This window comes from Vicugna pacos, chromosome 30 (assembly GCF_048564905.1).
Source record: "Vicugna pacos chromosome 30, VicPac4, whole genome shotgun sequence".
NCBI classification, from domain to species: domain Eukaryota; kingdom Metazoa; phylum Chordata; class Mammalia; order Artiodactyla; family Camelidae; genus Vicugna; species Vicugna pacos.
The window spans coordinates 5,715,651-5,728,545 of NC_133016.1; the positions used below are offsets into that span (position 1 = coordinate 5,715,651).

The 12,895-nt window shown below is 44.0% G+C and overlaps 1 protein-coding gene across 1 annotated transcript in view; it reads right to left on the reverse strand.

The window, feature by feature from the left end:
• Positions 1-5,669: 5,669 nt before the first annotated feature.
• The window catches only part of DOK6 (docking protein 6), a 272,876-nt gene continuing 265,650 nt past the window's right edge, over positions 5,670-12,895 (reverse strand). Inside the window, exon 8 of the mRNA XM_006215593.4 lies at positions 5,670-5,809. Within this exon, the coding sequence (XP_006215655.1) occupies positions 5,670-5,809 (140 nt within the window). The remainder of the gene's footprint in view (positions 5,810-12,895) is intronic.

A 12,895-nucleotide genomic window follows, 5' to 3' on the forward strand; every position in this document is an offset into this window, starting at 1 on the left:
TCAGGTGTTTACAAGTTGTTAAAATCTTCACCTAGGGAAAAGTGTATGAAAATCGCAAGTAAAATGTGGTTTGCATATTACTTAGTAATTTTAACTTATTTATTTATCCAAACTTCAGATAATTTAAATAATGGCCTACTGAAGTGTGTAAGGGAAAAATTTGATGTGTAAGGTATTTTAATGTAAAAAAATCATTCCCCAAATTTCAATTGAAAATAGAAGATTTTTAAGTTCACATAAAGAACGTAGCCTAAATGTTATTATCTAACAGAGTTGTGACAAATGCCATAAATAATTAAACCAAAGTGCTGCAGAGTGATGAAGATCCTGCAAATAATCATCACCATTATAATATGATAAATTACTAGGAAAACAAAACATAGACACCTACTTAATTTTTTTATTCAACTATCACTTTAGCATAAATAAATCTGAATTTCCAACAAAGAACTCGATGACGATATAAGAGTAATAAAACTTATTCTAACCATTCATGACCTACAACCAATTTAGTGAATTGGCCCCTCAAGCTTTTCTATTGATACAGTGGTGATGAGTCCAGAAAGAGTTAGGAACATCTGAAAAATTGGGAAAAATCCATGTACAAGGGCCTATTTATTTAGAGGCCATATGGCATTTCTCAGCTCCCACGATGTCTAATTAGGAGAGGAGATGGGGCCAAGGAAACATTCCTGGATCAGAAGCCTGGAACCAGGCAAAACCATTCCTGACCATTTCTTCGCCTTTGAATGAATTACAATGCCCGTGGGTTTTGGTTTTCTCCTGAGCAGAACATAAAGTGGAAACTTTATTCAGTGTGATTGCTTCCAGAGCTAGCCAGCATTCCGTCCATCTGGAAGATGTGTCCAGCACTCATGATACTTCCACGAGCGTCTATGAACTATCCCGTGTCTCATCTGGTTGTGATAATTGTAGAAACGATACAACACAGATTCACATTCTCAAGTAAAAAAGTAAGGATTCGTGATGGTTTCAGAGAGGAAAGGTGGGTTAATCCTTCAGATATATTTACAGAGACGGCACATGGAAGGCTTGGACCTCTTCTGACACATCGAGCCCCCAGCCAGCATCACTGCTAATGTATCTTCCTGTTGGAACTCAAGTGAGGTTGACTGTACGAAAATGATCTTCATGTTACTGAAGAGACATTGAACCGTGTCACACGTTCTTTTGTGTTCGGTAATTTCCCCTAAACTGAAGGGTGCTCTCTTGATGCGTGTTGTCTTTCAGTGGTAACTTCAAAGCTCAATTCACCTGATGTCTTTCAGTTGCACACTTAGTGCGAGGTGAAACTAGCAAAGAAGGCCACGTCTGTGACATGGAACTGAGGTCAGAATGTGAAGACAGCAGAGTCTCCGTGTAACCCTGGACACGTCATTGGAGCCTTTGTAATTTTATCTAAAACATTGCCCTCCTGACTAGTTCCTGTCCTCCGGCTCTACCCGCTCCGTGGGAAACCACACTCCATAAATTCCTCAGGCTAGAAGTTCATTTGTGTGGCGTATCACCTATTATTATAATTATTAAACAGGTCTAGTGGCAAATTTTTATCTATTTTGAGAAGGCCAAGGTCAGAGGATTGTAAAATATAGTTAGTGACTGATCAAGTAATTTGAAATTGCAAGATATTGACAGACGTGATAGATTTGGATAGATGTGAAGAAAATGTACAATTTTCACTTTAAGCAGTTTTTATATAAGGTTTGTTATAAAACATGAAGCGTTAAAGGCCTGAAGCTCAGCCCCACTGAATATATCCTGCCGATTTTTTTTTTGTGCTGTATCATAATAATCAAATCTGGACTATAATTTTTTTATAAGAATATAATTTGCTTAGCATGTTTTCACTGTAGCATTAATGGTCAGTTTTAATAAGTGGCTCAAATAATCTAGGGAGCAGGGTACTCATGCTTTTTTTTTTACAAAGTTTTCTGAGATACTGGCCAAAGAATGAGGGGCAGACATCAATTTTTTATGGTGTTTTTAATATCGACTATAAAGATCCCATATGCAGTAAACTGGCTTTGTGGAAACTACTGACAGTGTGAATTATCACTCCACTGCTTCCTTATAGGATAGAAAGTGTAAGCGGTAAGTGATTTTCAAACATATTTGCCCAATGAAGACAGAGAAAAATTGCACAAGATACCAGGACTTCTACTCTAGTTACTACTTGGTGGAAAAGGTGAGGATTACTTTTAATAAATGTGTTTCCCTTTATTTCACATGCTCTATCAAACAGCATCTTCCCCAATGTATTAGTAAATATATTTTTCTTATTTCATAAAGTCCAAATAGTGGCAGTGGCCAAAACCTATTGATCCGTAAATACTTGCAACCTGTATAAATAAATTAGTTCTGAGTGCCTGTTATTCGTTCAATGAATAAGTGAAAGAAGTGTTTCCCCCCCACCAGAATAGTGAGCCATAGGGTCAAAGTTATTTTGTACTTTTCTGCATAAATGTAATGTCGTGTGTTGGTCGTGTGTACAACAATGAATATTATCCAAAGAAAAAATGGGGGACATAAAAAAATAAATCCCTGCAGGGATTTCCATGGAATGTGTACATCCTCCAGGCTTTCTCTGCTCTCAGAAGAGCCTTTATAACTTATGTCCGGTACTTTGACCATTGCTTTCTTCCAACCTGATATGGAAACTGTGACCACCTTCATTCACCTGTCTGAATCTGGATGGAAAGTCAACCAAGTCAGTTTCAGAAGGAGCCAAAAGGTGTCTTTGGTTCATAGCAGTCACTCCCTCACAATGAGAAAGTCACATGTATGGTAAAGAGGAACAGGATTTCTGAAGGGAGAAAAATGCCTGCAAAAAGGGTAGAGGCACCTTCAGTCAAAAACCTACAAGCTCCAGTGAGTTGAAGACAAGCCTAGGACCACTCTAGTTACTATGGAATTGATGTTATAAAGTTCCAGGAGACTGGCTCAGTAACTTCTCCTCTTTGGTTTTTGTAGACTATTTATGTAATTTTTATTACAATGGGCACTGCCTTGCATCAAATATATTACGTTATTATAAATTCTCCTCTTTGTTCATTTAGCAATTTTGACTACGCTACAATTTTAAGTATAGTTGGAGGAGTGTGCTAGAGTAAATCTCCAGAAAGGTACCAGGAGATCTTTTGTAGCATTATTCTCATCGTGATGAGTTTGGCTTAAAAATGTGGGAAGGAGAGTTCTCTCTCACTGACTCTTTATGATGTTATTTTCTGAATGAACTGGCTCAAGGTTATGCCTGATCTTTAGGACCCCCTCGTTGATACTCATTGGTAATGCTCACAGGCAGATGGTGTTTTTGAAACTGCTTCGTGCAGGTATCCTGTCTTGCAAATGAGACACAAGAGCAGACTCATCTCATTAGCAGAATCCCCCAGGACTCGCGGTCTGTGCTTCCAGCACGTTAATAATAAAGCTGAGACATAAAGCAGGACCCCTGAGGGGCTGTCCCCCTGAGTCCCTTGTGGAACTTGTGGTCTCTAAGCGACAGCTCGACTGAGTGAGCCGGTGAGGGGTGCGCGGTGAATGTGGCACCACTAGGAGCTGTGCTCCAATGGTCTCAGCTGGGAGTTGCACTGGTGTATTTTACTAATGGCATTTCAAAAGCAAATGCCATGTGCTAAAGTAATTCAGAGGTGCTTAACCCTGAAAGCCGGGACTTCAGGGACGGCTGTATCATTGTCAGGAGCCAGTCATCTGCTCTTCTGCTGTGTCAGCAAAATTCACAGTGCGGAGCATTTGAGTAATTTTCTCTTTATCCCTGGAAGCTTAGGATGATTACATTTTCACAGCCACATTAACTCATATGATGAGCATTTTGATGGGGTTTTCATACTTATCTGAGAGATGTGGAGAGTCCAGGTAGTTGCTCTAAGGGCAGATTTATCAAGGAGGGACCTCATACCATTTTTATTCAGTAGTAACTCTTGAAAATGAATTGTCAATCTGTATTCAAGCTGAGGATATGGACTAAAAAAATTGTCTTATCACAGATCAGTGAAATAGGTACCCTTTCAACAGACTAACTTTGAAAACTTAAAAAATGTTGATATTGGAAAAAATTCAGGTTGGCATCTTACATGACCTGGGCTCACTGTCCTTTAAACCCACCTTGGAGTATTCGTGAGCTGACCATCTTAGGCATATGGCATCCTGTAATTCAGGCAGAGTGATTTTTATGTTTACTTGAGTGAACTCCAAAACTAAAAGCAAAAATATCTATGTTGACCCGAATTAGCCAAACTTCCTCAGTTCACATGGAAATCACCACTTCCCTTTAAACCTTGTAGGTTTGTCATTAGTCTCAGAATGAAAAAAAGTTGGATTTTTTGGGGTTTGTTTTTTTTTTGTATCCATTTTCTCTGATAATTCCAGCCAACTCCTATCCAGTAAAAGGAAACTAAAGATCAGCAAATTCTGGCTACATAGCAAATTATAAGCCCCTGACGGCTCTCTCACAACAGCATCTATGATGATTTAAGTGATTTCTGCAGTCCTGTCCCTGTCATTCTTCTGACGGCAAAATGGCTGAGTTCTTTTTAAGTGTATTTTTCTCTCCCTTCTTAAACAGATTGTTACTTAGAGTCCTTGTCCTCGAGGTTAAGTGGAAGTCGATCTGGGATCACAACCAGTCTTCCCCGCGTAGCTCAGAGAGGCCAAAGGGAGGAAAGTTGTGGACAACAAGGGGGTAACAAGCAGAGGGACAGTGCAGGGTCAGGGCCAGTAGGATGGCCAGACCGGCTCTTTCGCTTCCAAAGTGTCCCCACTTCTCACATTTTTCACTTACACTTGTCGTAGGAGCAGACATGACTACATAAATACTTGGCTAATAAGAAGCCTCTTTTTTTTCTTTTTAACAGCACTATTTAAAAAATAGCTATTCAACATAACAATCTTAATTTTAATGCACCAAGTTACAGTTTTCCACAATGTAAGTGAGCATATCCTGTCACTCTCAGCACACATTTGATAGATACTGGTTAGATATACATGGATACAGCAATATCCATGTCTATTCTGGTCTACACACGTGCACACTCACACACGCACGCGCGCGCGCACACACACACACACACACACACAGAGTAGAGCAACAAGGCCCCGCTTAATAGCGTGTCCTAAATTTCGTGTTTCCTTAATTGTCACTGGGCTTATTTATATCGAGAAGTATGATGCCGTTTGTAGAGCTTACTGGATTTGTCTCTGTCGAAACCCTCCAAGCCACACAGCTTGCGGTGGGTCATCTTTACATCTAAGGACAGACCTCTCATCAGGTGGGAGGACTGAGCCATCAGGACAAGGGTGATGCCCACCACCCAGGTACCATCCGGTGGGGGCAACGTCTCACCGTGCCCCAGACCCAAAGAATTTTGTTTAAATATCTGTTCAGACGATTTGGATTCTATTTGTACGACATAGACGCCCCCCCCCCAACAAGAAACTCAATAAATAAAGGACTTAGCCACGGAATCAAGGAAGCGGACGGAACTCCAGTCTCTAACCTTCCCCGGGCCTGGGGCCAGGCCCGACCCGGTTCAGTTCGTACTGCAGTTGGTCTTCCGGGAGGCAGGGGGCGCGGTGGGCCCGCGGGCGGGGCGGGGCAGGCTGTCTCTCTGGCCGCCGGCGTGCTCTCGCGGTCACTGGATGAGGCTGGAGCTGTAGCTGAAGCCGTAGCTGCCGGAGCGGGACAGCGGCTGCGGCGCCTCCTCGCCCGGCTCCGCCGCGTAGCTGGGGAACGTCTGCGCCCGGGACATCTTCGAGGACCCGAACCCGTGACCTGCGAGGGACAGAGGGAGGACAGCGGGGCTGAGAACCGGCGTCGGGAAAGCGCGAGGTGAGCGGGTGAAGTGGGGAGGCCGGCGCGGCGCTCGCTCCCGGGTGAGTCACAGGCGCCGTTTTCGGGGCTCAGTACTTTTCCCCAGGGGTGTGCTGTGGAGAACCCGGGGTGCCAGGGAGCTAGGGGGCATCTGTGGGCTCTCAGGCGTTTGCAGCTTCAGCCTCTGGGGCACACGCGCGCTCTCCCCTCCACGAGGCTCACCTGGCGGCCCGGGCAGGCCGTGCGCGGGGACACCTGTCCGAGCAGGCGCGCTGCTTTGTGCTGCGGTGACCGTCCCTCACCAGGGCGAGCGTTCACAGCGGCAGCCTTCGAGGCCCTGGCTGGCCCTGGGGGGTCTCTGGGCCACTGAACCCACTTTATGATGTGCTCATCCCGGACGGTTAGCCTTTCTGGTTACTGAGACGTACTCAGAGTTAAAGCCTATGGAAAACCTACGCTTTTGGTCGTTCGCAGGGTGCACAGAGGCACCCCTGCGGTGAGGAATTCGTTTAATGCAAAATCTGGAAGTGATTTCGGGAAAACAAGCTGAATGCTAACCGCACAGGGGCAGAGGACGCCTTCTAGGGGGTCCCGTGTACTTTCCAGGTGTCTCCGCTTCCTAATCAGGAATTAATTGTTCGCATACTTGACAGCTATAATTATCTAACGGATGAGCCCGGGGGGAGGTGGGGGAGTGTCAGAAGTAGGTGCGGTGTGTTCTGCGCTCTCAGAGCGCCTGTTTTACCCAAAGGAAGAGCTGTATTGGGTTTGGTTTGGGTTTTTTTCTGGTCTGTACGGTGAGGAATCCAGGGACGACAGTCTGTTAACACAGAAGAGTCAAATACGTCGCCAGGCTCCTCAGGTGGAGCTGCCTCTGCAAGGTCACGCCCTTGAAGCCGGCTGGTTTCATCGCCAGGTGTGCGCGGATTCGCAACCGCTCCTTCCGAGTTTGGGATCCAGGGGGGAGATGCGAGTGACGTAGGTAATAAAAACCTAATTAAAGTGGTGGAACCTCTTAATGTTAACAAGTTGTGAGAGCAAAATCTTGCTTTCTAGATAAAAATTCCTTTTAGAGTCATGGTTGGCCTGGCTCTCTGGGAGAAGAGAGGCCTGGGCCTTTCCTACCCAGGCCCTTCTGGCTGCTCCTGCGGTCCTATGGCCCAGCCTCCTGAGCTTCCAGACCTTTGCGCCCCCTTCCCTCCCTCCCTCTCCCAGGGCCCTGAAACCCCATTTCCTCTCTTGGCTCCTGCGGGTGCCTGTCCCCCTCAACCCCAGTTCCTTCCTTACTGGTCTGAAACCTGACTCACAGTTCATTCAACAATCCCTGCATTCAATTCTGGTAAAAATCTCAGCTAAGCGTGGTGTCTCTTTCCAGTAGGGCCCTGAGGACGCGGTGAGGAAAATGCAGCTGGGAGTCGGCAGGCGGGTGGGGCAGGTGGGGCACGTTAGGTGGGAGAACGCAGGGGTTGGAGGACCAGGTGTCCGTGCTGCCCCTGCGGCTTCTGGTTGTAACCGATCTCTGGAGACTTACTTGGCCTCTGGGTTTCTCAGTTTCCTTATCTGCACTCTCTGGATGACAGTCATGGTATCATATGGCTCTTTTGAGTATGGAATCAATGTGCATAAATTAAATTCATACATGTTAAGTGCCGTCATAGCAAGAGGGAGGGTGCTGTGAGGCACCAGCTGGCAGAGCCAGCCATTTGGGGCGGTCAGTGAAGGCCTCACTAAGGAGGTGGCCTTGTGACATCATGTTTACACGACAAGGTTGTAAGACACTGATCTGATATGGAAAAAGTCGCTTAACATTTTTGCCAGTTTGCCTCATTGCCTTGCTAGATAATTCACAGTCCTCATAAGTAGAGAGACTGGCACTTACGAGCATAAACCAGCTGGAAATCCTCACATAAAGACCATGTTACTGGCCTTGGTTTTATCCTGTTATTTAAAACAATATGAGAAACACCTGGAAGGGAGCAATGCTGGAGCACACCTTTAATTCACTTGACTTGTGGGCTAAAAGCGAGGGTTTGAGTTGTAAATAAGTAAGAGTCTGCCTAGGCACGTAGTTTTTCACCCTCGAATCTTGGGTGTAAAACAGCAATCAGTCATTCAGCCAACATCTGCCAAGCAAATATTATTCAAGACTCCACAGGAAAAAGAAAGAAATGGAAGCTATGGTCCCCGACTTGCCGGAGTTCACAAGCTACTCTGGGAAAGATCGTTAGACAAGGATGGACGACAGTAAACACCCAGTGAAGGGTCTGTACAGCTAGGGCTACGCAGGATCAGAGCAGGACGCCACTGGGCTTAGACGAGCTGGTTACAGGGCTGTACACGTCAGTTCAGCGATCACAGGTGACCTCTGCTCCACGGAGTGTGCAGACCCCGCCACCACGGACTTCTGACATGTGGTCTCAAGTTCACAGTCCAGCTCTGCCATCCCTTTTTGAGCCTCATTTTCTTGCATGGACAGAGCATACTTTTCTAAGGCATTTTAAGGATTAAACATAACAACACAGAGGAAGACACCTGGGATGGCAGGTACCAATACGTGTTAGTTCTCTCCCTTCTTTTTACTGTGAGTGTGTCCTCATTCTGTCCATCTTCTGGTTCCGGGCCTGCACCTTCTCCACCACCTCAGTGTGCTGTCCTCACTGTGGCAGGTTTTGAATATTATTCTCCTTCAAGGGCAGCACTGCTTTCTTCAGCTCCTCTGTGAACAAATTCTAGTCTAATTGGAAATTAAATTATGCTTTTTCTTACCTCAATCATTACTTTACAGGCAGTTCACAAATGATGCTATGTAATACTTATCACAAAAGTAACACACCTCAATCAGAACTGAACATATGAAGGCTTAATATAAACACTTTCAGTTTGGCAACAGTGAGTATGAGAACAAAAGGGAGAAATGATTAATGATTTTCTCAACATTCACATGAATTATGTCCTTAGGCACTGTTGTTGAAAACAAAACCAAACCAATCAACTTTGTAGCTTAAATTAAAAATTTGCTTGAATAGACCTGTTTACTCCACTAAACAGATTCTACTTAATAAATTTTCCCCCCAGACCATCCCCTAAAGACAGAGGTGAATATGTACCCTGGGGATAGGGGGGTGCTATAATTTAACAATTTGTTAATAGCTATTAGTCTATCTGAAAAGTCCTTTTGAATTTTGACTTCTGCCTCATTGTAGATTCATGTTTGTTTCAACAGAAAATCATATTTTCTACCCATATATTCAGGTAACATTGACAGTCTGGGAAGGAAACATATCCTGGTTACCTGCTGGTTTGAGGTGTACCCTGAAATGACACTTAGTACTGTCCCCCCCTTCTTCTCTCCATGGCATGTAGATCAGCCCCAGATGGAGAGGCATGGGTCCAAACCAGAAGGGACACAAATGTAGGCAAAAATAAGTGGGAATGCAAGACCAGACATTGACATCACACTTAGGGGGAAAAGTGGAGAATGGCAGGATCTTACAAACATCCTCTCCTTCCAGAGGAGTTAAGTACAGTTACCACTGCTCATTTCCCCTCTGCTAGCTTCCAGTCTTCTATACTTAGTGCTAATACCAGTTGAATTCTTTTCGTAGGATGTAAAGGAAATCATTTTGGAAGAAGTCTGAAGAGTCCCAAAGCATAAGACTTGTGGTTACCAATTGGTCAGAGGCAATGATCAGTAAAGCTACTTGACCATTTGAATGTGTTTTTTATTAGTTTGTTAGCATCTGGTGGAGAGGAAAGAGTGTTGTCCCTTTAAATAATAAAACAAACAAAAAACCCAAGCAGAAAAGAAAAAACCCCAGGAAAGCAACTGCCTCATGAGGAAGAGGGCAGCCTGGAGGCAGAGCATCCACGGCCGTCAGGCCTGGGTGGACACAGTGTGGGTGCTGACCTCCTCCTGAACAAGGGGATTTTCTAGCCGGAGAGGGAGGAGGACAGGCAGACGGCAGGTCAGGCCTGGACGCTGGAGAGGGGTGGGAAGGACAACTTGGGTACAGAGCAGGGTCTCACGGGCTCTGGCTGCAGTGAATCGGGGCCCTGCAGGTTCCCATGGGGTGTTCACTAGCGTGTGCACCTTGCAATGAAGGGAAAAGCTGAAGCCAGACTAGAGGTAGAAGTGACCCGGGGCCACCTGCGGTCTCTTAGGAAAGAGCTCACCACGTGCTCAATATGCTCAGAGATGCCGAGGACCCGCAGTCAGCGTCTCTTCTATGAGCTGTATTTGAATTTTGCTCAGTTGGTTTTAGTTACAGCCCAGAGCAGACTCTGTTTTGGTTTGATCTTGTGCTCTCGCAGGGGGTGCTTCAGAAGTTCCTGTGGAGATCCCGGGGTCCCAGTGGTCCCCTGGCCCTTGAATAGATCTGCTGGAGGTATCGAGGCTTGGGCTTAGCACAGCTGAGCCTCTGGGGCGTAAAGATCACGGTTTCAACCCACGCGGACAGTGGTCTGAAGAAGCTGCGAGGGAATAATAACCAGTGTTCACTGAGTGCGTGCTGCCTGCAGACCCTGTGCTCAGACCTTCGCCATAGTAGTTTTCAGAGCCTCTCCATCAGTTCTATAAGATGACATTTCACACCCTCTTTTTACAGATGGAAAAAGCAAAATTGAAGCCTGTACTTGTCTAATGACTTGCCGAGCTGGTGCGTGTTAAGAGTCTAACCTGGGTCCACTGGAAGCCAAAGCCAAAGCTCTGCCCTTAACATTTGACTACTTTTCTTTTATATTCTTTAAAACATTTTTTTAAATTGAAGTGTAGCCCGTTAACAGTGTGTCAGTTTCTGGTGTTCAGCACAATGTCCCGGTCATGCATATACATACATATATTCGTTTTCATATTCTTTCTCATTAAAGGTTATTACAAGATATTGAACATAGTTCCCTGTGCTGTACAGAAGAAACTTTTTAAAATCTATTTTTATATATAGTGGCTAACATTTGTAAATGTCAAACTCCCAAATTTATCCATTTTACTACTTTACCTCGTAGAATTCTTTTTTTGGTATTTTACTGTCTCTTTTTAATTTAATTTTTATCTAGACATGAATTTCACTGTTTTTATTATTTTTTGTTACCTTTTATTTATTTTTAGTTGTAGAATAGTTGAGAATAATAGACAAAACTGTATATGAAGTGTACATTATGATTTGACATACATACATACACTGTGGAATGATCACCAAGATCAAGATAATTAACACATCCATCACCTCACAATTAACTCTTTTTTTCTTTGTTGGTGAGCTTGCTTAATATGTAGCAACATTCAAGAATACAGTGTCATGTTATGAACTCTAGTCACCATGCTGTACCATGAGCCCCAGAAGGTTTTATTTTTTATAACTGAAAATTTGTACCATTTGACCTGCATCATCCCCGCTTCCCCCATGCCCCCAGCATCCACCATCCTATGCTCTGTTTCCTTGTAGGTCCTTTAATCACATGTGTTCCTTTAGGACAGAGCAGAGCTTCAGGGAGGAAGGAATGTCAGTTTTCACTGTCCAATTCCTAAAGACTTGATTGAGATGCCTCTAAAACCCAGACAAGTAAAGCTATGCCTTAGCTGGGGCTGCATAGCAAATGCCACAGACTGGGGAGCGTCAACAGCAGACATCTGTTTTCTCATAGTCCTGGAGGCCGCAAGTCTGTGGTCAGGGTGCTGGCAGGGTTGGTTCCCGCTGAGAACCCTCTCCTTGCTGGCAGGTGGCCGCATTCTCACTCTGTCCCTACAGGTGCTTGTCTGTGTGTGCACTTTCCTGGGGTCCCTTCTTCTTCTTAAAAGGACACTAATCCTGTTAGATCTGGGTCCCACCCACATAATATGATTTAACCTTAATTACCTCCTTGAAGGTCCTCATTCCAATACAGTCACATTTGGGGTTAGGGCTCCAGTCTATGAATTTTGGGGGACCCAGTTCAGTTCACTGCAGGCTATAATAAATAAAATGAATTCGGAGACATTCACCTAAGATAATGCAGGTGACATCTTTTCTTTTGCTAGAGATTATTACTTTCTTGACCTTTTCTCTGGGAGGTATTTGTACTTGCCAATGAAATTATGTAATTTGGTTTAAGATTACATAAAATGATTAAATATAACATGTACTTTTTCATCCTTCAAATTGTCAGAAAGAAAGAAATTTTAAGAGTGGTTTTATGCAACTAAGTTTCTGATACAAACTGTCAGTCTGCGTTGCACATATCTTACATTCCCACCTAGAGGGTATAAAAGTACTTTTTTCCTGACATTAGATAAATCTGGATATTATTTGATTACAAAAAGTTTGCCAAGTTAAAGGATGAAAAATTGCACCTCATTCTTTAATTTCCTTTTGCTACATGAAAGATGTAAATTTTATAGTCAAGTGTTTGTGGCTTGTGGGTTTTGTGTCTTGAAATAAGTCTTTATTCATCACAAGGGTATTAAGATATTTTCTTGTAGGTTCTTTTTATATCTTCATAAATGTCTTCTGCTGTCTTCAGCTTTTTAATTCATTGGGAATGACTCTCGGTTCGTGCCCTACGTTAAGGATGCCTGTGTTGTGTGCCGGTTAATAGTGCTAGCTCTGAAGGAAGACTGCTTGGGTTTGAGTTCCAGCTCCGTCCCTTTCCTGTTCTGTCCCTCAAATTCCTCAAGGGTCTAATGACAGAATAGTTTCTGCTAATAGGATCATGTATTAAATGAGTTAATTCATAATAGCATAGTCTTAACAGTATATTACATTAGTGTCTGTGTAATACAATGTTGATACTAAGAGCAGGGGTACTATACTGTGGTGTGTACACACACACACACACGTGCACACACACGCGCAGAGTCCTTAGTTCTTTCAATCTTCACAGCCTGCTCCTGCGGCAGGAGCAGAGAGTGGGCACTAGTGCCTGCGCTGACCTGTTGTTATGAGGTTTGTGCTGATGGGTCTCAGTGTGAGGAGTTTTTCAAAGACTTTATGAGATTTTTTTTTTTAATCAGTCAAGGAACCAAGGTGTCTCACTCCTGGGAAATATTTCTGGATTATTACTATAATTTTTGTT